This window comes from Equus quagga, chromosome 14 (assembly GCF_021613505.1).
Source record: "Equus quagga isolate Etosha38 chromosome 14, UCLA_HA_Equagga_1.0, whole genome shotgun sequence".
Lineage (NCBI taxonomy): Eukaryota > Metazoa > Chordata > Mammalia > Perissodactyla > Equidae > Equus > Equus quagga.
Genome location: NC_060280.1, coordinates 55,153,305 through 55,179,364, shown reverse-complemented (window position 1 = coordinate 55,179,364; position 26,060 = coordinate 55,153,305). Strand labels below are relative to the sequence as shown.

Here is a 26,060-nt window from a genome sequence, read left to right as displayed (position 1 = left end):
TTAGAACACAGGTCTTATATCAGTGGAAATAAAGTATCATATCTTTTAGTGACTATAATTTGACCTAAAAACACTATAAGTTATGACAGAGTGACACTCTTGTATCTTAAGAGATCACTGTATCACTTAGGTATCAGAAATAATTGAGTGGATCAATGAAATAACTTATTGCCAAATGAGGATTTATGATGCAGGAGAAAGTCATGTTCCACTCAAGTTTGTGGAGAAATTTAGAGTCATATTGAGGCAGTTACAACAGGAAATATGTTTGGGTAAGTAGTTCATGATAAGAGTAGAGGATTAAAGTACCAAAGTGTACCATACTATCTTATTTCTTTACACTTAGTTTTGTGCATTATTTTCAAAATATTCTGATCTTTAATGTTGAAGTGCTCTTTTCTTCTTAATGATGTGAAAATATGGATGAATCAGCTAACTATATTTATGATAAAAGTTAATCATATGTTCATAACTGAGGTTCAGACCTGAATTGTTGATAATGATACATGATTTTAAGCACAGTATCTAAGAAGAAATAAATTAAGCTTGTGATCCTAAATTTATAAAATGAGCACTACGACTTCAAAGGGAGAAAAAATTTTTCTTGTCCTTTGCAAGTACCTGATTAAGACCCAGAATTTTGGAAAGCATGGTGGTATCATGGCAGAGAGAGTCATCTGAACAAGAAATGACCATTTTCCTGATATGTTATTTTTCATTCCTGCAACTACTGGTTGGAATAAAGATGTCAGTTTTGAAGTTGTGTTGGATTACCTTAACAGAAGGTTTTTGGTTGACAGGCTGATGCACGGATATCTACAGCCTTTTCCTTGCCAGAGATTGCTTTTATAGGGGCAGAGGAAAAAAGTGAGACATAGATTCCACTGGTATTTTTATGAGACCAAGACGTCATAATATAAGGATCTTCTGCCCAAAGTGGCAAATTGAGCTGTGTCAAAATGAACCACAGGAAGAATCATCTCATCAACATCCTAGTATATATTTCTTGACATTATGATTAATGTTTTTACCATATTTAATCAATTTTATTGAAGGATTTTGGATTTTTTTTTGCATTTGACTCTCATATTTTACAATTGATGAATCTATATTGATATTCTGCTATCACCCAAAGTCCATAGTTTACATTAGGGTCCACCCCTGGTGTTGTACACTCTATGGGTTTGGACAAATGTATCATGATATGTATCCACCATTATAGTATCCCACAGATAGTGCTGCAAAAATCCTCTGTGCTCCACCTATTCATCTGTCCTTCTCCTTAACCCTCAGTAACCACTGATATTTTTCTGTCTCCATAGTTTTGCCTTTTCCAGATGTCATATAATTGGAATCATATAGCATGTAGCCTTTTCAGATTGGCTTCTTTCGCTTAGTAATATGCATTTAAAGTTTCCTCCATGTGTTTTCATGCTTGATAGCTCATTTCTTTCTAGTTGTAAGTAATATTCCTTTGTCTAGATGTACCACAGTTTAATTATCCATTCACCTAATGAAGGACATCTTGGTTGCTTCCAGGTTTTGGCAATTATGAATAAAGCTGTTAAAAATATCTGTGTGCAGGTTTTTGTGTGAACATAAGCTTCCACTTCTGCGTAAATACCAAGGAGCATAATTGCTGGATTATATCAATATTTAGTTTTGTGAGAAACTGCCAAATTATCTTCCAAAGTGGCTGCATCATGTTGTATTTTCACCAAAAATGAATGAGAGTTCCTGTTACTACACATCTTTGCCATCATTTGGTGTGGTCAACGATCTGGATTTTGGCCATTCTAACATATATGTAGTGGTATGTCACTGTTGTTTTAATTTGCATTATATTTCAATTTTCAGTGTCCTCTTGCTTAAGGATTTTTCCAAAAGTTAGGAATGAAGAGTGATTAACTCTCTAATCTGCATTACATTCTCTAAGATGCTCATCATGAGAGATACATGAGATACGGGTATGTTCCCCTATTTCCAAATGAAAATTAGAGTATGCTGCAACCAGGCAGAAAATACACTGATGATACTAAATTTTCTAAAAGGAAAATTTACCAAGACTGACAATATAATAAGTAATGTGCTAGGACCACCACTGATGTAACATCCTGTATGACATACTATTTTCATCTAATTAAGTATGTGAATTTCAATGAGAAAGATGAATTCATTTAACCAGTTTTCATCTCTGAGTATAGGAAATTATGCTTTGGATTTTTAAAGGTAATATAAGAAATTATGCTTTGGATTTTTAAAGGCAATTATATCTTCCAAAGATTTATTTTGCTTGCTTATTGTTTTCATATTTATTGTTTTACTCATTTCACAGGTAGAATTCTATTCAAGGATGTTCTTAAAATGTTACCTGTTTCAACTTTTATTCTAACTCTTTGTCTTCTCATAAATCTTATACTTTAAGGGAAAAAGACTGAAGAAAAAACTCCACAGGTGGTTCTCTGGTGTTTATTTTGAAATGTAATATATTTCTATGATTCTAGTCATTAAATAAAAAACAGAATTGAAAAAAGATACACGAACTCCTTAAGTTATGTCTCCAACTGAAAGGTCAAAGTATATTAAATATTGTACAAAAATGTATGGATTGTCAATAATTTAATGTTAGTTAACCACCTTGTTTCTCCAACACATGAGTCATATGGTACCACTTATTAATCTTTATAGCCAGTGAAAGGTTGCCAGCAAGCAAAGCCTTTCCACCACACCTCTATTGTCACTGTCATGACCCTTCGATTACAAATTTAAATTTTGTATTTCAAAATCAATGCTACAGCTTAACCTGTTATTATATAAGATGTTCCAAAACATTAAATCATTTGCATTTGAGGTAAAAAACATATTTATTTTATGATTGTGCCTGAAATATCATCACAGAAATTTTTAAAGAATTATTTATCCTAATTTCAACAAGGTAACAAAGCATGGCTTGCTCATGAGTAATCTTGTGAATCCGAAGCTTGTTTAATTAGAAATTTCCCCCTACAGTCAAGATAAAAATACTGATAATACACCTCAACCATTTTCTGACATTAGCCATATTAGGGATCAAAATATCTTGCTAAATCACACAAGTAATACAAGGCCATTTCAGGTTGAAAATGAAAGTTTTACTCATATAGTCATAGAATCATGACTTACCCCTGTCTGTGTCATACAGGAAGACAAAACAGTTCCATTCATAGTGATCCAGCAGACTCAAGAGCGCTCCTCGTAAGGACGGCCTTAGCTGCAGCACGAACTGGCTCTCCCCTTCGGTAGGGAAGCTTGGTGTGATGAGGGAGATGTGTAAGGCGCTGCAGAACGAGGTCAAGGTATGTACTGACCTCTTATCATAGAGTCCAAAAATGGCAAATACTCCTCTAGAATACTGGGAACAGACTGAAACAAAAGAAAAAAATGAAAACTATTAGCTGACTTTAAATTGATTTCCACATCTACAGTCTATGAAATTAAAAAAAGAAATCTCTGAATCATTGGTATGCCAGGAATATAATATAAGGAAAGAGTAAAAGTGAAGTGTGCAATTAATTGTAGAATCAATTAATGAATTCTTGAGCTTGTATTCAAAGCTCTGCATTGAGTGAGATAACAAGGGGCTATATGCTTCCTTTCTCAAGAAGCAAATTTGAATTAAAGAGAGATTTGACTAAAATGAAGTAATATATAGCATTTCAGAATAATGTGGCAAATCCTATGCTACAGACTTTTAAGTGAGATAAACAAATTTTTCTCTGTATTTTTTTCTTACACACAAAAATATAATATTATACTTTCAAAATTTCTGAGCATTAATCAGAGGAGTATGTAAATTACATTGGTGCCATCCTTCCTAAGCCATATGCATATCTTTTCTATTTTGAATTGTGCTGCATTTATTACTCAGCCTAAAATGCTACTTTTTTTCCAATGGCAGTTTAATTTTTTATCACAACCCTAGAGTTCTTCTGAATGATGTTTGAAAACAGAAGATATGCTGACTGGAAAGTCACTATTGGGGTATCCTAGATGCTTAGTGGAATGCAGCCAGCTATGTAGCTGCTAGGTAGGCCATAAAGCTAAGACAAAGCAACTCCAAAACACCATAGAACCAAGTGTTCCCGAAGCCAGAGGCACGTAGATAGACAGGTGCACAGCCTCACCTTGCCTTTCTTGTCCATGCTCCCAGGTGTTGCAAGAACAATGAGGCAAATTCATAAAAAGAAAAGACATTCTTCTCAAAATTTTTGCCCAGTCATATTTTGATCACTCTTTTGATATGACTGATTTCTAGTCAAAATTTGGGTGATTTTTTCTAACATACATTTTAAAGGATACAAACCTGCTTTGGGGGATGCTCTCTTCTTGTTTTTTTTTTTTTTTTTTTTTTTTGAGGAAGATTAGCCCTGAGCTAACACCTGCTGCCAATCCTCCTCTTTTTGCTGAGGAAGACTGGCCCTGGAGTTAACATCCATGCTCATCTTCCTCTACTTTATATGTGGGGCACCTATCACAGCATGGCTTGCCAAGCAGTGCCATGTCCACACCCAGGATCCGAACTGGTGAACCCCGGGCCACCGAAGCAGAACATGCACACTTAACCATTGCACCACTGGGCCTGCCCCCCTCTTCCTGTTTATACGGTAAAGCAAGACTGTTTGAATTCAGATTCTTATAGTTTATCACATATGGCTAAAGGTCCCATTTCTCCTTGGCTTACACAGCTAGTTTAAGAAGGCTTTCATTCTACAAAGTTTTTGTTTTATGTGTTATATTTAATTGCTAAATTCAATAAGAAGCCTAGAGTATAGGATAATCTAGAGGTATTTTTCTTAGGAGTAGTTCATTGTGATACAAAGAAATTAGATTTTGCTTTGTTAAAGCAATAATAGGCTCTTGAAAAAACTAATTATATGAATAATATTTATTTCTGTATTCTACAATATCTGGGTTTTAGAAAATTATGAAACTTAATTAAATTAGATAAATTAATAAAACTTGGAAGTGTTTCTTTTGTTCTTGTTTATTGGGCTTCTTGAAATTTGGGATAGAGTCTAAGCAATGTAATTATAACAGAAGAGGGTACCAATGGACAGAAAATGATGCTGTTGGGCTTCTTTAGATGGATGCTTTAAGAGATATTGTATATGTTCTGGAAAAACTGAAACCCAACTAAGGGACCAGAGTCTATATTCAAGTAGACAAGACTAAGATAGAATTGACGTTAAGATATGGGGAAAGACTACAAACTGTGAACAAGGTCAAATGCTCGTGCTTTCATTTATTGGCCAGATGGCTTTGGCTAAATTATTTAATCTTGCCTCAACTATGAATAAATAGTATGCCAAGGATTAAATGAGATAACATATGTAAAACTATTATCCTATGAGGATACAGGAGGCACTTATTAAGTGGAAGATTTTATGAACACAAATTTTTTATACCCATATATATAGTTTAAGTAGTTCTATTATTTACTAAGAGAGTAAAAGGATTAGAGGGTGAAATACCATAGTGGATCCAAAACCAAGTATCTCGATTTTATATGACAAACACTAGTTATTTTCATGAATATTGTATTAGGGTTTATAAAGAAATTCTACCAAGGAAGAACAGCCAATTCTAATTCTATGCTCACCCAGGAACTAGAATTTGATCACTCGAGCAGATTGATCAAAGCTTGTTCTGACATTGACTGGCTGTAATTTTCTTGAAAGACATAAGAAATACCATAATATGACATTTGAGTGTGTCTTGGGTAACCTGGAGTTACTTGGTTCCTTTATGTTTTCATTTTTTCTTGTTCTCTTGATTTTCATGCAAATTGAGGGCCCATTCTCAATCTGTATGTAGTAAATAATCAGGTTCAATTAACTTTTACTATACTTTACTGATAAAAATGGGTGGACAAGGCTGGACCCTTCCCCTGGTACCCCTCTCTCCTCAAAAACCCAACAGCACTTCTGATTTAATCAATTTCAAATACTGAGCTACTTCCAATGCAATTTTATGTGCAAAAAGTATTATACTACTAAAAAAAGGTCAAAAACAACCAATATACTTTGCATAAAGCTTCTCTGTTTTCAATGTAATCACAACTTTCCACTACTCTCATGCTTGCCATACTATTTAACATATTTTAATTTATTTCATTTGAGCTTCAACAAATTTAATATTTTCTGATATTTAATCATCTTCCATATGCTTTAATTCATTGACATCATCATAAATATCTATGTATTCTCCCTTTGTCATAGCCGTCTGTCATTCTGCCTCTAATAAACTTATTTTGAATCTATAGTGAGTCTTGGACTAATAACTTGGCTTCTGGCTGTATTCTGTCACTCACATTTTATTTTCCCCTTACAAATGTCCAGTTTCTGTATTATTCTTTTAAACTTTTTTTGGGTGGATCTATTTAAACTAGATTATATGCCTGGAAGGTAAAGATTATTGAGTTTCTTATGTATGTGGATACATCGTCAGTAAAACATTCAATGTTATTATCTTATGTAATATGCTGGATAGTATTTTATTTTGTCCAATAGATTTAAATTTTAAAATATAATTATTTCCATATTTAGTATGATATAGCTTTACAGATGCTCAAATCAAAATTTACATGGTTATATCTTATGATGGCTATTGTTGCTTAGCATACAAATAATTATTCAAACAACGGAACTTTTTAAACTATATAAATGCATAATAAATTAATGAGAGTAAACTAAGCTGAATAGCAATGTGTTCAGAATACATAAAAGGGAAAAAATTGAATTTTAACGTTCTTGTATAACATGGCTAAATAAAATAAACAAGAATTAATGCTTAGTCACTAAATAGATGCAATGATATTAGATTGATACCTATTTTGGGATACAAACACTAATCAGGATAAGACTTTCAAGGAAATATTCCAACCATGATTTTAAGTGCATATTCTATATTCTGCTTCACTAATGAGATCACTTGGATCGTGTATTATGTAAATAAATACATAATACAAACACACAGTAATGATCCATTCATCTTTTACCTGATGGTGTCAATTAATTAAATCTGTTTTCTCCTCAGGTAGTCACCCAGTTTCATTCCAGATGCCAAACCAAGTCAAATTATTATACAATTTGTGATAACTTATAGATAAATATCACATACAAATCAAATGGTATGGTCTTAGCTCAGTGTTTCTCAAGTTGGGAGACCTACATCCAAGCGAAGTGCTGAATTTTGCATTCCTATTGCAGCACGGAGAGAAAGAACACAGACCACTGTTTCATCTATTTCCCTTCCCTTTCTCCAGTATCCTCAGTTTGCCTCTGCTCTAAAGGCTTTCCCTAAATGTTTTTAAACACACTCAACTCTTTTTCATTTTATGAAATAGAGAACTTTCTTGGCGTGACGTTTCTTGTCTCTTTCTATACTTCCTCAGTGACCTTTATTGAAGACGTTGTCTACTTACGCTGTTTCCAGCTCATCTAGCTCCAGTACTTGCCAGCCACCAGAATCACCTCATCAATTTTGCTAATGACCCGCTACGTCCTAAGTCCTCCATTTTAGCTCCTATCTTACTAGAATTCTCTGCTGTGTTGGAAACTTTGGACACTTCTCCCAAATGCTTCCTTGGCTTGCTTTCCTGACACCAGACTCTAGTCTTCATCTCCTCTCTCTAGGCATTTCTTACTGTCTTTGAACAGTTCTTTTCCTCTGATCCTTTAAAGTTCGTGCACCTTACAATTCTCCTCTCCCTACTCATGTCTTCACTCTAAATACGATTTCCAGGTGAAATGTCCAATCTCAGAGCCTGAATTACCATCCCTGTAATCATGATCCCTCAAACGGTACCATCTACCTCAAATCTTTCTGTTAAATTCTAGATCCATGTATCTAATTGCGTTTCACCACTTCTGTGCCACAGTGAATTTTCCAAAATGGTTACAGCAGTATTTCCTCTCTCACATTATATTCCAGAACTTCGCTACTTTCCAATTCAGAACTGGAGTTTGTTCTTTCAACTTGAACCTGGGCTGGTCTTTGTGAGTGCCTCAGCTATTGAAGTGTGACAGAAACGATTACATGTGACTTCTGAACCTATAGCTCTTTCTTTCTGGAGGAACACTTTTTTTTTCTTTAACCCTGCCACCGTGCTGTGAAGAAGCCCACGTGATACGAAGACGCCCACATAGAAAGGAACCAAGATCTCTGCCCTTCAGAACCAGCTAAGTTCCAGGCTGACAGCCACAACCAACCTAACAGCACTATAAACGAATGATCTTAGAAATGGACCCTTCACTTCTCAGTTACGTTGCCACAGCTGATGTATGAAGTAGAGATTAAGGTTTGTCCCAAATGTAAAACCAGGATCAAAGTAAATGATTGATGTTATTTTAAGCCACAATGTTTGAGATTTTTTTGCCTCAATAAATAACCAGAACAATCTCTGTATCCAGTACTTAGGAGTGTGCCTACACATAGGAAGAGTTCAATAAATATTTTGTGGAGAAATTAATTAAGGAATATTGTTTGAAGGGCCAGCCACGTGGCGCAGCGGTTAAGTTTGCACGTTCCGCTTCTTGGCTGCCTGGGGTTCGCCGGTTCGGATCCCGGGTGTAGACATGGCACCGCTCGGCAAGCCATGCTGTGGTAGGTGTCCCACATATAAAGTGGAGGAAGATGGGCACTGATGTTAGCTCAGGGCCAGTCTTCCTCAGCAAAAAGAGGAGGACTGGCAGTAGTTAGCTCACGGTTAATCTTCCTCAAGACCACCCCCCAAAAAACAAAAAAAGAATATTGTTTGAGATATGTGCCAATATTTATCTCCAAAAATTCCTTAATATTGAGTACTTGAGTTGTTTTAAATTTTTTGCTATTATAACTGACACTTTCATAACAACCATTTCTGGTTATTTATTAGGCTAAATTGCTAGAAGTGAAATTATGAAGTAAGGTATATGGATGTTTTTGAAGGTCTTTGGTAAATATCACTAAATTTCTTTCCACAAATTTATATTAATTTACATCTCTCCCAATAGTAGACCATCTACTGGGCTGACTAAGTTTTCTTAATTCTCCTTTTTTCTCCTCTAGTATCTCGGAAGTTACATATACTATCTTTATTCTTTAAATTGTTGCCCTTAAATTTTACATACATACTTGTGGTAAAATTCTAACTTTTTTCCAGCTTAATTGAGAAATAATTGACTTATAACATTATATAAGCTTAAGGTATACAGCATGATGATTTGATCACACGTATATATTGTAAAATGATTACGGCAATAAGGTTAGTTAATACGTCCATCACCTCAATAATTACCATTTCTTTTGTTGTGGCGGTGGTGGTGAGAACATTTAAAATTTATTCTCCGAGAAACTTTCAAGTATACAATACAGTATTGCTAACTACAGTCACCACGCTGTACGTTAGATCCCAGAACTTATTCATAAGTAGAAGTTTTATCCTTTGAACAACATCTCATTTCACCTACTCGCAGCCCCTGGCAACCAACAATCTACTCTGTCTACGAGTTCAGGTTTTTCAGATTTCATATGTAAGACAGATCAAGCAGTTGTTGTTTTTCTCTATCTGACTTACTTCACTTAGCAAAATGCCCTGAAGGTTCATCCATGTTGTTGTAAATGACAAAATTTATGTCTTTTCTTTTGTCTGAATAATATTCTAAGTATATATATTTAGATTCCATGTATTGCCCACTGTGAATAATACTGCAACAAACATGGATGTGCAGATAGCTCTTTAAGACAGTGATTTTATTTCCTTCAGATCTATGACTAGAAGTGGGATTGTTGGATCATATGGTAGTTCCATTCTTAATTTTTTTGAGGAACCTCAATACTGTTTTCCCTACTGGCTATACCAATTTACATTCCTACCCACAGTGCACACTGGTTCCCTTTACTCCACATCTCCGCCAGCGCTTGTTATCACTTGTCTTTTTCCAACAGCCATTCTAACAAGTGTGAGGTTATATCCCATTGTGGTTTTCGTTTCCATTTCCTGATGACTAGTGACGTTGAGCATTTTTTCACTTACTTGTTGGCTACTTGTATGTCTTCTGTGAAGAAATAGTGTCTATTCACTTCCTTTGCCCATTTTTAAATCAGATTATTTGGGGTCTTTTTGCTATTGAGTTGTATGAGTTCCTTATATATTTTGAATATTAACTCCCTATCAGATATATGATTTGCAAATATTTGCTCCCATTCCAGAAGTTACTTTTTCATGTTGTTGATTCTTTTGCTGTGCAGAAGCTTTTTATTTTGATGCAGTCCCACTTGTTTATTTTTGCATTCGTTGCCTGTGTTTTTGGTGTTATATCCAAAAAATCATTGCCATGACCAATGTCAATGATCCTTTTCTCTATGTTTTCTTCTAGGAGTTTTGTGGTATCAGGTCTTAAATTTAAGTCTTCAGTTCTAGTTAATTGTTGTGTGTAGTGTAAGATAGGGGTCCAATTTCACTTTTTTGCATGTGAATATCCAGTTTTTCCAAAACTATTTATTGAGGGGATTTTCCTTCTCCATTTACTATTCTTGGCTCCCTCAACAAATATTATTTGACCATAAATCCCTGATTTATTTCTGGGCTCTTTATTCTGTTCCATTAGTGAATGTGTCCATTTTTATGCCAGTACCAACTGTTTTGATTACTATAGCTTTGTAATATACTTTGAAATCAGAAAGTGTGGTGTCTCTGAGTTGTTTCTCAAGATTTCTTTGGCTATTCAGGGTCTTTTCTGGTTCCACGTAAATTTGAGGAGATTTTTTCTATTTCAGTGAAAAATGCTGTTGGCATTTTGGTAGAGATTGCATTGAATCTATAGATGACTTTGAGTAGTATAGACATTTTAACAATATTAACTCTTCCAATCCAAGATGTCTTTCCATTTCTTTGTGTCTTTAATTTCTTTAATCAATGTCTTATAGTTTTTGGTGTATAAATCTCTCATTTCCTTGGTTAAGTTTATTCATAAGTATTTCACTTTCTTTTAAAAAAGCTCTGATATTTCTTTTTATTTTTTGGCTGGGAAAGATCTGCCCTGAGCTAACATCTGTTGCCTATCTTCCTCTTTTTTTTTCCTCCTCAAAGCCCCCCAGTACATAGTTGTATATTCTAGTTGTAAGTCATTCTAATTCTTGTATGTGAGCTGCTGCCACAGCATGGCTACAGACAGACGAGTCATATGGTTCTGCAACTGGGAACCGAACCCTGGCAGCCAAAGCAGAAAGTGCCGACCTGTAACCACTGGGCAATTAGGGCTGATAGTATTTTAGTGTTTTTGATGCTAGTATAAATGGGATTATATTCTTTATTTTTTTTTCAGATAGTTCATTGCTAATGTATAGAAACACAACTGATTTTTTTTTTGAGGAAGATTAGCCCTGACCTAACATCTGCTGCCAATTCTCCTCTTTTTGCTGAGGCCCTGAGCTAACATCTGTGCCTGTCTTCCTCTACTTTATATGTGGGATGCCTCCACAGCACGGCTTGACAAGCAGTGTGTAGGTCTGCGCCTGGCATCCGAACCTGGCTGCCAAAGTGGAATGTATGAACTTAACCACTGTACCACCAGACTGGCCCCAAAACATAGATTTTTGTATGCTGATTTTATATCTCTAAACTTTATCAAATTCATTTATTAGTTCCTACAGTTTTTGGTGGAGTCTTAGGATTTTCTATATATAAAAGCATATCATCTGAAAACAGAGACAATTTTACTTTTTCCTTTCTAACTTGGATATCTTTTATTTCTTTTTCTTGCCTAATTGCTCTAGCTAGGATTTCCAGTACTATGTTGGATAGGAGAGTGAGAGTGGGCAACTTTACCTTGTTCCTGATATTTCAATTTTTCACCATTGAGTATGATGTTAGCTGTGGGTTGTCATATATGGCTTTTATTATGTTAAGGTATGTTCTTTCTATGCCTATTTTGTTGAGAGTTTTCTCATGAAAGGATGTTGAATTTTATCAAATGCTTTTTCTGCATATATTGAGATGACTATATGATTTTTATCTTTCATTCTATTAACATGGTTTATCACATTTATTGATTTGTGATCTTGAACCATCTTTGCATCCCCTGGAATAAATTCCACTTGATCACGGTGTACGATTCTTTTAATGTGTTGTTGAACTCAGTTTGCTAGTATATTGTTGAGAATTTTTGCATCTATATTCATCATGGATATTGACCTGTAGTTTTCTTTTCTTATATTGTCCTTATCTGGTTTTGGTGTCAGGGTAATGCTGGCCTTGTAAAATGAATTTGAAAATGTTTCTTTCTCTTCAATTTTTGGGAAGAATTTGAAAAGAATTGGCATTAATGCTTCTTTAATTAAATGTTTGGTAGAATTCACCCATGAAGCCATATGGTCCTAGGCTTTTCTTTTTTGGGAGGTTTTTGATTACTGATTCAGCCTACTTACTCATTCTGTTCAGATTTAATATTTCTTCATGATTCAGTCTTGGTAAGTTGTTTGTTTCTAGAAATTTATTCATTTCTTAATGCCATCTTAATAATTGTTTTCTTGCTGTTTTGTAATTCCGTTGCTCCTTTCTTCCTCTCTTGCTGTCTTCTTTGTGAATTGATCAGTTTCCATAATGTTTTGATTCCCTTTTCTTTATCTTTTATGTATCCACTTTAGGTTTTTACTTTGTGATTACCATGCGGCTTACATAAAACATCTTATAGATATAACAGTCTGGGGCCAGCCTGGTGGCACAGCAGTTAAGTGTGCATGTTCCACTTCGGTAGCCCAGGGTTCACCGGTTGGGATTCTGGGTGTGGACATGGCACCACTTGGCAAGCCATGCTGTGGTAGGCGTCCCATATATAAAGTAGAGAAAGATGGGCACGGATGTTAGCTCAGGGCCAGCCTTACTCAGTGAAAAGAGGAAGATTGGCAGCAGGTGTTAGCTCAGGGCTAATCTTCCTCAAAAAAAAAAAAAAAAGATACAGCAGTCTATTTTAAGATAATAACAACCTAACTTTAATCTCATACAAAGTTCAACCCCTTTACTCTCCCCCCAATATTTTATCTTTTTAATGTCACAATTTCCATCTTTTTATATTGTGTATCCATTGAGAAATTGTTACTATAGTTATTTTAAATACTTTTGTCTGTTAACCTTTATACTAGAAGTGATTAACATACCATCACATTACATTATTGGGGTATTCTGAATTCGACTATATATCTACCTTTGCTAGTGTGTTTTATACTTTCATATATCTTCATGTTACTAATTACCATGCTTTCGTTTTAGCTTGAAGAATTTCTTTCAGTATTTGCTTTTTTGAAGTATGCTTTTTGGTGATGAAGATTGGCCCTAAGCTAACATCTGTTGCCAATCTTCCTCTTCCTTTTTCTTTTTTTCTCCCCAAAGTCCCAGTACATAGTTACGTATCCCACTTTTAAGTCATTCTAGTTCTTCTATGTGGGATGCCAACTCAGTATGGCTTGATGAGCAGTATAGGTCTGTGCCCAGTATCCGAACCTGTGAACCCTGGACTGCTGAAGTGGAGTGTGTGAATTTAACCACTCAGCCACGGGGCCAGCCCCCTCCTTTCAATATTTTATGTAATGCAGGTCTGGTGGTGATGAACTCCCTCAGCTTTCGTTTGTCTGATAAACTTTTCTCTTCATTTCTGAAGGACAACTTTGCTGTATAAAGTATTCTTTGCTGGCATTTTGTTGTTTTCTTTCAGCTCTTTGAATATATCTTCCACTCTCTCCTGGCCTATAAAGTTTCTCCTGAGAAATTCACTGATAGCCTTATGGGAGTCCTTTGAAAGTGACAAAGGTTTTACTCTTGCTACTTTCAGGAGTCTCTGTCTTTGATTTTTCACTGTTTTATTATAATGTGTCTTGGATAAGATCTCTTTGGGTTGTATTTGATGACTAAGAACATCATGATTTTGGATGTCCAAATCTCACTGAAGATGTGGAAAATTTTGAGCCATTAGTTTTTTCATATATTTTCATATATCTTCATATTATTAATTAATATGCTTTCAATTTTAGCTCAAAGAATTCCATTCAGTATTTCTCTTTTTTACGTATGCTTTTTGGTGAGGAAGATTGGCCTGAGTTAACATCCATTGCCAATCTTCCTCTTTTTGCTTGAGGAAGATTGTCGCTGAGCTATCATCTGTGCCAATATTCCTCCATTTTGTATGTGGGATACTGCCACAGCATTGCTGGATGAACAGTGTGTAGGTCCATGCCTGGGATCCAAACCTGCAAACCCTGGAGCACTGAAGCAGAGCAAGCGAACTTAACCACTACACCACCAGGCCAGTTCCCAGCCATTACTTCTTTCAATAAGCTTTCTGCCTGTATCTCCCTCTCCTCCTTCTGGGGCTCCCATAATGCATAGATTGTTTGTCTTACTGATGTCTCAGAAGTCCTGTAGGTTTTCTTCTTCTTTCTGTTTTTTTGCATTCTTTTTTCTTCACATTTCTCTGACTGGATAATTTCAAATGATCTGTATTTGAGCTCACAGATTCTTTCTCTTTCTTGATTGAGTCTGCTGTTGCAACTCTCTATTGAATTCTTCAGTCAGTCATTGTATTCTTCAGCTCCAAGATTTCTCTGTTTCTTTTTTACATTTTAAATCTTTGTTGAACTTCTCATTTTGTTTTTGTATTATTTTCCCTATTGCTTTAAATTGCTTAGCTGTGTTGTCTCATGGCTATCTGAGCATCTTTAGAACAATTAAAACAATTGGATTCTTTATCAGACAATTTATAGATTTCCATTTCCTTGAGGTCAGTTGCTGGATATTTACTGCATTCCTTTGGCATTGTCATGTTTTCTTGATTCTTTAGGATCCCTGCAACCTTATGCAGATGTCAGTGCATTTGAAGAAGGATCCAGACTTCCAGACTTTATGGACTGACTTTGGTAAGGAACGATCTTCATCTGTGGGCTGGGGCATGCTGGAGCATTTTGTAACTCCAGTCTAGTGCTACCAAGTGCCGAGTGAGGTGCTATGTGGCTGCTTCAGGTCTAGACAGGGCATAGCATCTCATTGGCTCAAGCAACTGGGGTTTATGATATCAACAACAGCATTTTCCTTGGCAAGAGCTGTGGGGGACCATGGTAGCTGCTAAGGCTGCTGGGGTCCTCAGTAGCACCTCCAGGTTCAGCTAGGGACTAATGCAGGTGGCAGTGGTAGCCAGAGTCAGTGGTCTATACACACTTGACTGTGGGGGCTGGCTGCATACACATGGTGAGGACCAGCATCAGCAGCAAGAGCTAGAGCCAACTGTAGGAACATGAGCAGCTGCAGGGGCCCTGGTCATTGACTTGTAGTCACATGAGTGTATGGGCTAGCTGCAAGTGCATACATACCAGTGGGGGCTACTGATGGGATTTTTGCAAATGCTTGGATGCCAGGGCTAGCTGTAGACATATATGGTGCTACAGGCCAGTATAGGAGTCAGCTTGGCTCTAGGTGCTTGGGCAGCTGTGGGGGCCTTGGCCATCAGTGTGCACTTGTGCAGATGCACGTGCTGGCCTTAGCCATGTGCATAGCAGTGGAGATCAGTGATGGAATTCAGAGCTGGTGGCATGCAAATGCATAGCTATAGGGACAAGCTGTAGGCAAGCACTGTGGTACAGGCCAGTGAAAAATGTCAGAGTCAGACTGGGGCTCAAAAGCAGCTGTGGGGGCTATGGCCATCAATGGGTACTCATGTGGCTGCAGGGGTTAGTCATGGGTGTACACACAGCAGTGGCAGGCAGCAACAGGGGCCTTGACTGGCATTTTGCATGCACATAGAGGCTCAGACTGGCTGTGAGTGTAGATCTTGGGCTCTGGCAGGAGGAGGAGGGAAGGGAGTGAGCAGGGACTCAGGCATCTGGCATCTGTGAACACAAAAAGCCTTAGAGCAAAAACTTCAGCAGCAAAATATGCAGAGGGGTCCATGGAGATTGTTCTAATTGTTGGTTTCCTCCACGGAGAAAGTGCTGGGGTCATCTGTGGAGCAGTTTGCTGAGTTTTTATAAGTTTCTCTGTGATGAAAGCTGTGAGGTCTGCAGTGTACACAGAGCTGATGAGGTCCTTAGTGTTGAAGCCTACTGAGGTCCTCCAATGAGTAGGCCACTGGGAATCAAGGTATCCCTTCCCTTCTTCCTTGCTTCTAGCTGTCTCTAGATATCTCAGCTTTGCTGGTTTCTTGGTGAGGTGAAACTGAAGTGGGTCCTTCGTGCAGTTCCCCAAAATGCTGGGGAAGCTGGTCACTCACCCTGCTCCCCATTTCCTGGCCATGAGAACCTTCTAGGACTAGGGAGTTCACTCTTGACACTGAACAGTGCCAGCCTGGGAGATGGGATCATCCAGGCAAAATGAAACTTCTTCCTACCCTTTTTCGGTGGTTACTCTCAGGTTTTGTGTTCTGTTGTGTTGCTCAGCCTTTTGGACTCCTAAGTTCTCCCAGAGCTTTATTTCTTTTGAGGATAGTTGTCTAATTGTAGTTTTTTTGTGAGAGGATAGAAACCTGGGTCTTCTACTCTGCCATCTTGGCCACAAATTCTAAATTTAATAAACATGTCCACACTCTGTCTGAATAATACAAGGACATTTAAGCATTTTAACCAAGAAACTGCTCTCCTGGCATACATGTTATTATTATCCGATATTGTAGTTCCACTTGTGTTGAATCATTTTCAACATATCATAGCCTCTATCTGATATTTCTATTATCTGAAACCCTTGGTAATTTAACACTCCTTTGTGTGTGTTCTGATTCTTTCTCAGGTGGATTGTCGACATATTTGTTTCATAATTTTGAACTGTGAGCTCATTTTGGTAAAGTCCATTTGTGGGAATTTAGAGAATCCTGTTTTGGAAAAATATGTCTCCAAAGTGATTTTGTACTTACTCTGCCAAACACACCAATGTGTTTGTATGTGGGGGGTGTGTGTGTCTGTGAATGTCTCAGTTTATGGGTTCCTAGAAAATGCAAAGTGTATAAATTTGTACAGGAAACTCACATGAGAGTATAAAATCATGTAAAAATTCTCATAGGAGACCATCATTATTATTATTTTTTGCATGTAGAGCTGCTGGCAAGCCACTAAGAGTATAATCTCTCATTAAGGCCATAGCCTGGTGTATTCAGTAGTTTCGCCTCCAACTTCATTGGTTGTTGGTCCAACGTCTTGAAAGTCATACCCCCTTTCAGACATTTAATTCAAATCTCCTCAAGGAAAGCCATAGTGTCCACTCCTGTTTTTAAGTTATTATTGTTTTAAGTTTCCTAGTTCTGTCCTTTGGATATTTTCTTTACTTTCCTGTAAACTCACTGTGCATTTTAAAAAATATCATTTAAAAATATCTAATGCTTCTAAAGGTTTTGAAAAAGCGTGTTTATGTTATAGAATTAGTAATAATTCTGGAACTGGAAGTTTTTGCTGTCTATATTACTAAGATACTGCAGTCTATGGTAAGAATTTCATCCAAATTTATGTTATGCATAGACCCCCAAATATTTTGGCCTTTCTATGAATTATCAACCCTAATTATGCATAAATTTCCTTTCCCAACAAACTTACCCTGGTTCCCTTAGACTGAATTAGTGATCCCTCCTCTGTGTCTTAATACTCTGTGCATTTCTTAAAAAATGTAATTTCCTTAGCTGTATTTGTTATTATTAGTTTTGACATTGTCCATCTCTAGCAACAGCCATGAGATTCCTGGGAGTCTCACTCATCTTCCATTCCCCATTGGATACATTTGCTGACTAAACAAGTGAATAAATAAGCTATAATAATATTTTAAGGAAAAGTATCACTTTATGTAATCTCATAAATTATCATTCTCTCAGAAACTTTATTATTTCATTACTAACTTTATATTGTAATAAAATTACTTGTCTCTCTCTTAGCTACTAGGTTTATATACACAATTAAGAGTAGACATTTCATGTTACAAACATATCACAGAAATGTTTGTAAACATATTACAGCAAATTATTGGGTAGCAGTAATCAAAAACCTTGTCTTATTAATGTTGGAGGAGGAAAATATTAATTTTAGTTACCAGAAATAGAATGTTTTGAGTCAGTAAATTCAAGGGGAAAAGAATAGTCAGGAAAACACTGAGGAGAAACAGGAAGCTAAAAAAAGGAGACTAAAGGATGCTCACATTCCTACGACCACAGCAGGGAGGTAACCTAAGAATATGGTGGAACTAGGCCACCTTGGACAAAAGTCTCAATATACACTGAACTCCACAGGCCCCATCCTAGTTGTCATGGGTTATAAGTCTCCTCATATTAATATTTTACCAATGCAAATAATATTAAAAATGGTAATTAGAACAACATATGAACAGGTGACTATATTTTGCAGATAGAACTAAGGAGGCTTTTGAGACAAGATTGTATACCAGATATGGGTCAATTTACGAGGATTGTAACATAAAAGGCATTGTTCTGGGTATATTGGCTTGGTACTGCAGAGCTGCTGTTTCTGCCTTCTCAGGGGTCAGTGAGTGTAAACATAACAGAGGTTTTGTGCTCATATGTTACCTCACCTGTTCTACTTACCTGTCATTACTACATGGGAGAAAACCCAAGAACTAGACACATTCTCTCACTTTGATGGCTTTGGCAAATTGGCTCAAGTTGCTAGCAGTTTTGAAAGTCTACTTGAATTAATTTCCCTAGCTCTTTCTACTGCTAAGAAGGATTATAATATGTAGCAAAAGACTAAAAAAAAATAACAACTTATTCCTTTATATAGATCTTTACATTTTACAAAGAAACTCCCTTATATTACCTCATTCATTATTATTGTTATTTTATTATGGTTACTATTATCATTTACGTTTTGCAAGAAAGAAAAGTTCAGTTATTTCTTAGTACATGAAAAGATAGGTTATAGAAATTTATTTAACATTTCAAATTATTTTCTTTAGAATTGCTATTTTCTTCCTACTTAGTTAGAGTACAGAAAAGTTTTTATAAGACTGTTTTTCTTGTAAATAGTCTTAATCACTTATTCCTTTTGTTTCCAAATCACAGAAACGTGATTGGAACCTGCAGCTAGAAAGTGTGTCGCTATGGTGGAATCAATGGAAACTAGAAGCAATATGAACAAGTTGACCCAGAATTAACAGTGTAACGTATGGCTTGTGATCACACTGGGTCTGAGAAATGGGAAGAGAGCAGAACAGAAAAGAAAAAACTCCTTAAATTATTGTTTAGACTATCCAATTTGTATATGATGTGTAGGACACATTTGTCAAAGAGCTGCCATTTTCTGAGCTAGGATTACAGGAGTTATGAGTTGTTACATTACCTCTGCAACAGGTATCACCAACTTGACATTCTGGGTCTCGAGAAGATGAGTTTTATTTGTCCCTCAAAATCTTTTGTATTGACTATGAATGTTTTGTGGTGTAGTTGCACTCCTCAGTAAGCTGCTGGCCCAACCACTTCCTATTACTACTGCTATGCTACTGCAAGAATTTATGTTAACAGCCAACCTCCTAGATAGTTGAATTTGGATGACTAAGCTATCCAGTTTTCAATATAAACATAACTGTTGCTAGGTTTGGGCAAATTGTACAAAGTAGTGTAAAAAGTGTTTGTTGGTATTTTCTCTACCTGTTGTAGAAAAGCTCACTGCAAAAAAGGTAAATTTAATCCTACTACTCATCGCTTCATTCAACAAACGCTTCTACATCACCTAGTTTATTTCAGTCATTGTGTTAAACATTTCTAATAAAGTACAATTAATATAGTATTTCCATTAAGAAGATGTTCCTTGCGGACAAGACAGAGATAAAAGTTGATACTTCAAGATTGTAAATGTAATAAGAGATAGGTACAGGGAATTAGGAAGTGCAGGGGGGTATTTGACTCAACCCAGAGGACCTAGGGAAGGCTGACTGGAGGAAATGATACCCGTCTGTGGGGGTTAGTTTAAAGAAGAGTGATTAAAGACACAGATACCAAAAGGTAGGTTACTGCAGCAGCCAAAGAAAGAGATTATAAGGGAACAAGTTAGAGTAGATGTGGTAGGCAGAAAGTGTAGAGGTATACACATATCTGGGAAATATTTAGGAGTTAATTAGGGAGAATTTAATAAATTACTGGATAAAGAGGATGAGAAAGAGGGAGGACGAGGAAGGGGACAAACTGAAGGATGAGTTTTGGTTCGATCTCAAGTGAATGAGTAAATGGTAGTGGTATCACCTTGGGTGATGGCCTGGAAAGATTTTACTTGGATACTATGGGAAAAGAGACTTTTACATCAAAAATGATGGATTCCATTTTGGACCTGTTGAGTTTGAGGTGTCAGATGCCTGGCAGGTAGTTGCATATAAAAATATGAGGTTGAGCAGAAAGGAATGAGTTAAATATACAGATGTGGAAGGAAGTCGGTGTGAGAGTCAACATGAGATTCTTCAGGGAGAATGTGCAGTGAAACTTTGCTCTGAGGATAGGACTGTGGGAAACAATGCATTTCAAGATTACAGCATACATTTTCAGAAGAGTAGGGGAACTGGCAGATGACAGAAGCAGAATTTTTCATGGGTTGAAAGATCAAAAGTATAAAATGTTACAGAGAAAAAATTTCAAACTTTATTTGAGGATTTATTTTTAGAGGCCCATGAGTTGTCTGTGAGACTTTGTAAAGTTGCTGTTAACATTTTAATGGTTATTTAAAAGCAGTTTAAGCATATGCTGGATCATCCAGAGGACCTCTCTGCAATAGAGATACGCCTTGTGATCTCAGTGCCTGCATTTCTATTTATGATTCAAAGCACATTTAAACTACCTCAGGGACAAATTATATCTAGAAAGCTTAGGGAAATAAATGTATGCCAATTGCTTGAATATAAACATAGTGGTGGGAAGCTGGAGGCATCATATGGCATCTGGTTATTAGGTACTCAAAACAAAAATTTTGAAAAAACCTGTCACCAAAACATTCAAAACTCTATGCACTTTGCAAACATGCACTATAGGCATCCTGCCATTATATATATCAACTTCTGAGATAATTAGCAATATGAGTAACAGTGAATTCCCAATAATACATTTTCAGGTTCATGATTCCAGCAATAATTGGATTAGAGACCAATAAAATGTGATCTCCATTAATGAAGTAATGTTAAATTTATCTTAAAAAAATATGACTTTACAGAGTATAAAGTGCGAGTAAATGTGTGTATGTATGTGTGTGTGTATATATACATTTATTGGGAGGGGCTAGGAGAAATTTGAACATGTTTATAGGTTAAGGGAATGGAGACAGCAGAGAAAGAGATGAGACACAGAAAAGAAAGGAGGTATTAATTAAAGAAGACCCCAGAAAGAGAGCATGTATGGGGTCAAGGGCAGATATAAGGTTGGCTTTGAATGATATGTGCAGGTGTGTGGAGGTACTCATTCTATCGATTTCATGAGTCAAAAGATTAGATAAAAAGTGTGCGTGTGTTGATAGTTTCCTAGGTGCACTGATAGGAGGCCAGGTTGTAGGAATGCAATTTAATACCTTATAAACTTATAAACTCCCTGATGATAAGGAATCACTCCTATTTTATCCACAACTGTATTCAACATAACATATGGTAAGCGCACTGTAAAACCTTATTGAATGAATGACAAAACAAAATGAATGATTAAATGAATATTGACAGATGACAAGATCTGAAAACATGAACTGGAAGAGGCAGCAATTTAGGAATTCATGATTTGCTTCAGGCACAGCATAAGGATGGTGACCAAAGGGAATAACAATGAGGAGTTTATGACTTTCCTTTTTCTTGAAACACATTCTTCTCCTGGCTTACCCAACAGCACGCTTTCCTGGGTTTCCTCTTATATGAATGCTTGTTCTCAGCTGTCTTGCTTGCATCTCTCTGACCAATCCTTAAATAATGAAACAGCACTTCTTCTTCTATACGCTTTCTTTGGGTAATCTCATCCATTTCTGTGATTTCAAATATCATCCATGTGTCACTGCTTCCCTGATTAATATCTTCAGTTTTGTTCTTTCCTCTGAGCTTCAGACTCAAACATCAATAATTTACTTGACATCTCCTTTTTGTTGTCTATCAGACACCTAAAATCCAGCTAGGTGAAAACAAGACCCTTCATTTTTCTTCCAGAACCTGCTCTCTATTTTCCCCTGTCCCGATAAAAAGCATGACAATTGACAGAAATATTCCTTTTTTATTTTTCACTGAGGAAGATTCTTCCTAAGCTAACTTCTGTTGCCGATCTTCCTCTTTTTGTCTGTGAGCTGCCACGACAGCATGGCCTCTGACAGACGAGTGCTGTAGATCCTTGCCCGGAGAACTGAACCTGGGCCGGCAAAGTGGAGCGTGCCGAACTTAACCACTAGGTCACCTGGGCTGGCCCTATAAAAATATTCTTGATTCTTATCTTCCTTTGCTTCGCACACTGAAGCCATGAGTAAATATTGACAGTTTTACCTCCAAAATATCTAAAATACATCTAAATCTATTCATTCCTCTATGCGCCATTATCTTGCCCAGTCTGCTACAAAAGTCTCCTAACTAGACTTCCTACTTTCACTTGTCTCTCTTCCCAATTACTCTCCACTCAGCAAAGAATGCAAATAAGATTGCACCCCCTCCCCGTTTAAAATCCCAGTGGCTTTTCATCTTATTTAGTGTACTATCTATGTGGCCTAAAAAGTTCTAATAATTTTACCTTTACTAAACTTATCTACCATTGTCCCCTTGCTCACTAAACTCAGCCAAACTCTCCCTTTTTCTGTTATTTGAACACAATTTCTCATCCCACTGCAGGGCCTTTGCGCTAACAGCTCCCTCTCGCCTGACATTCCCATGGCTGTCCTTCTCACTGTTCTTATCTCAGCAAAAATGTCACCTACTCAGACAGCCTCTCCCTCACTCCTTCATGAAATGAGGCTCCCACAACTCCAGTCACCCTCTACTACATGATCTTGTTTTATTTTCTGCATAGCCCTTACCATTATGTGAAATTATCTGATTTATTTGATTGCTTATTTATCTCTTTCTCCAGGATAAAATGAGTTCCATAAGAGGAGAGAATTTGACTTCCCTGTTCACTGATGTGTCCTCACGTCTGGCATGTGGAAAGTGCTCAATTAATATTTGTTGAATGAATGAAATCATGGTTTCTGGTAAAAGAAATAAGGAAAGAAGATAGACTAGGAGAGTGTGGAATCACTGGCTGAAAGGCACAAAAATCCACTTTCAGTGCTGAGTTGACTCTGGCAGTTACACTTTTCATTTCTATCATCAGTCTAGACAATTTACTTTTGTTTTCTACATGTCTTCTCCCTCTCCTTTCAACCATGCATCAGCATATTGTTATTTTTTAATTAAAGCTTAGTTTCTCAAAACGGCCAGCTATTATGACCTAGAAATTTAATGATTCTTTATAAGGAAACCAATTACAGTCATAACTATATTTTAATTTTTTAACAACTTAAAATTCAGGTAATGAGACAATCCTCTACTTCACAACTGACAAAACACACTTCTGTATTTTATGTTTTTATCAGGGCAATGTTATATTGTCATTTTTATGCATTTAATTTTCATTAGGTAGAATACGATGAGGCTATGAGTTCAGCCAGCAGCGTAAAGTCTGGAGCTGAGCGTGAAATGTTATTAGTTCCAGGTCTTGCAGCCTCTTCCCAGCTTCCCATTCTATAGCCCTGGCCTTCAATTGTCCTGATTATTGTTTTCTACTCTGTATTTAGCTAATTATACCTGTTAATTTTTAGTATCCTGTCATTTATCTTTCTTCCAAAAGAAATCTTATCACCCATCTGGATTTTTAAATGATTTCTCCTAGAACACTAACAGTTTATTTGAAATCTTTACAAAGTCAGGAAGTATTAGCTAAGCTCCTTCCTGCTTTCTCTGATTATTTGATGTTAAAATGATAAGCTGCTCATGCTCAGATTTGAAAAGACTCAATCAGATGGTGGATGGAGCATGCTGGGCTCAGAATTCATTAATTTGTGCCCTTAAGGCATTATCATAGATTATTAATATGTAAAAGCTAATTTTCTTAGACTTCTAAATGGTGGTTAGCTACAGTACATAAAGTTACTGAAGCTAATCACCATAAATGACAAGTTGAAATGCAAATTACACAAAAATATTTCATTTTAATTATATCACAATTAAGTACTTTCACTTTCTCAGATGTCTTCTTCGAAGATGCTTCTGGACAATGCCATCAAAGATCCCAATGAGATATAATCACGGGCTGCACTCACAGCCCTGCACATGCTCCCCTTCAGTTTTATATCTCAGCTAGAAAGCACATTTCAATTCTAAATTAAACTAATTGACTGCTCAGTAAAAATATACAGGCTTGTTTGAACATTTCTTTCCGGATTCAGACCATTATAATGGAAACACATGGCTCATTTTTCTCCCAGGCCTATAAAGGAATAAGCAGAAGGCTATTTTCAATACTCAGCACAAGAAGCAAGATTCCATTCAGTGTAAAGATGGCTTCCTTGGCAGTAATTTGGATGCTGCAAAGAACATATCGTTCTTTTATGTTACTAATATATAACCATTAGGACTCCAACAAGTGAGCCTTTAGAAGGAAAGAAGGTAAGAGAGGAGGAAGAAACCAGTTCTAAAAAGCACCTAAATCATAATGAGTGTGTTTGGTTCTTTACTTGTTAACTTCCAATCCTGAAGAAAAGTGTAGAGGGAAAGGCACCCGGTGATTTACTGTTTAGCATTCAAGGATTTGGAATATATTTTTACCTTTAAGTGGCTCCTTAATGGGAACATTTGATTCATCATCTATATTTTATACTATATAACTGAGTTGCATAATTGCAGTAGGATTCTTTTTATGCTAGAGAAACACTTTTTCAAGGGTCTAAATAATATGTTGAAAGCTTTTCTTCATCAGAGGAGACACAGCTGTTTTTCTGAAAAGCATTTAAATACATCATGGAAGTGGATAACACCAATTAAAAATGGAATGGAATAATATTTGGCAGATATTTGAGTGGGTTTTGGAAACAAGTGTTCTCATGAATATTATGGTTCCTGAATAACTGAAGTGTCATCACTTATTTTGGATGCAGAATTTGTGACATTTGTTTAATGTCTGTCTGTACTACTAGACATAACTCTGTGACAGCAAGGACTCTGTCTATTTTAATCATCATTTTTTTCCTCCAGCATCCAGCATAATGTTTGGCATGTAGTTGGTGGTCAATAAATATTTGCTGAATGAATAACTAAATGAACGGAGGCAAAGAAGAGGTCATGTGTGAAAGGTATTTGAGATTCATGCGCATATGTGGCCTAACTAATCTTTTGAATGGAACAAGCAGCCATTTGAAGCAAATCTAACATGTAAAATTGTGTTTTCACAAAAGATAATAATGCCTCATTGTATTTAAGATGACACAACTCTACCAAAATTAATTTACCTGCAACTTGTTTGGAATTCACATCTTCCATACTTTTAGTTGAACTGCGTGCACTGTGCTTTAGGCTAAGGATACAAATACAAATGCTGTAATGCCATGTGCTAAGCAGGAGGGTGCCATCCAGGCAGCTAGCTGGGAAAGGAAAAGGGAAGAAAACTTAACAATTGTTAAACACCTACTGTATGTCTGTAATACCTACTGAATGTACTGAATGCTATGTAACAGTAATTTTATATTCATTATCTCAGTCAAACTTAATGACAGCTCTCAAGATAGGTATTATTTTCCTCACTTTTTTTTTAATGGAATTTGGTGGAGTTATGCAACTTGTATATGTTTATACATGTAAGTGAGGAAAGAGCAATTTTTAACCCAAGTGTGATTGCAAAGTTCTTGCTCATTCTACTCTACCACTTGAGAAGAAACTCGTTGGTTAAACACTTTTCCCATCCTGCTCTGCTGAAGGGATTCTGGCCATTATACCTTTGTTGCTGCTGGAATAGGCACTACAAGAACACTTACACTCAGGGAAAAAGAAGTTGGTCTTAAGGGATTACAGAAAATTGGTTTCTTGTCAAAAAGCCACT

At 36.4% G+C, this 26,060-nt stretch overlaps 1 protein-coding gene across 1 annotated transcript in view; it reads right to left on the bottom strand.

The window, feature by feature from the left end:
* Window positions 1-26,060, bottom strand: part of GRIA4 (glutamate ionotropic receptor AMPA type subunit 4) — a 365,546-nt gene that overhangs the window by 232,187 nt on the left and 107,299 nt on the right. The window contains exon 4 of the mRNA XM_046686080.1: window positions 3,163-3,402. Within this exon, the coding sequence (XP_046542036.1) occupies window positions 3,163-3,402 (240 nt within the window). The remainder of the gene's footprint in view (window positions 1-3,162; window positions 3,403-26,060) is intronic.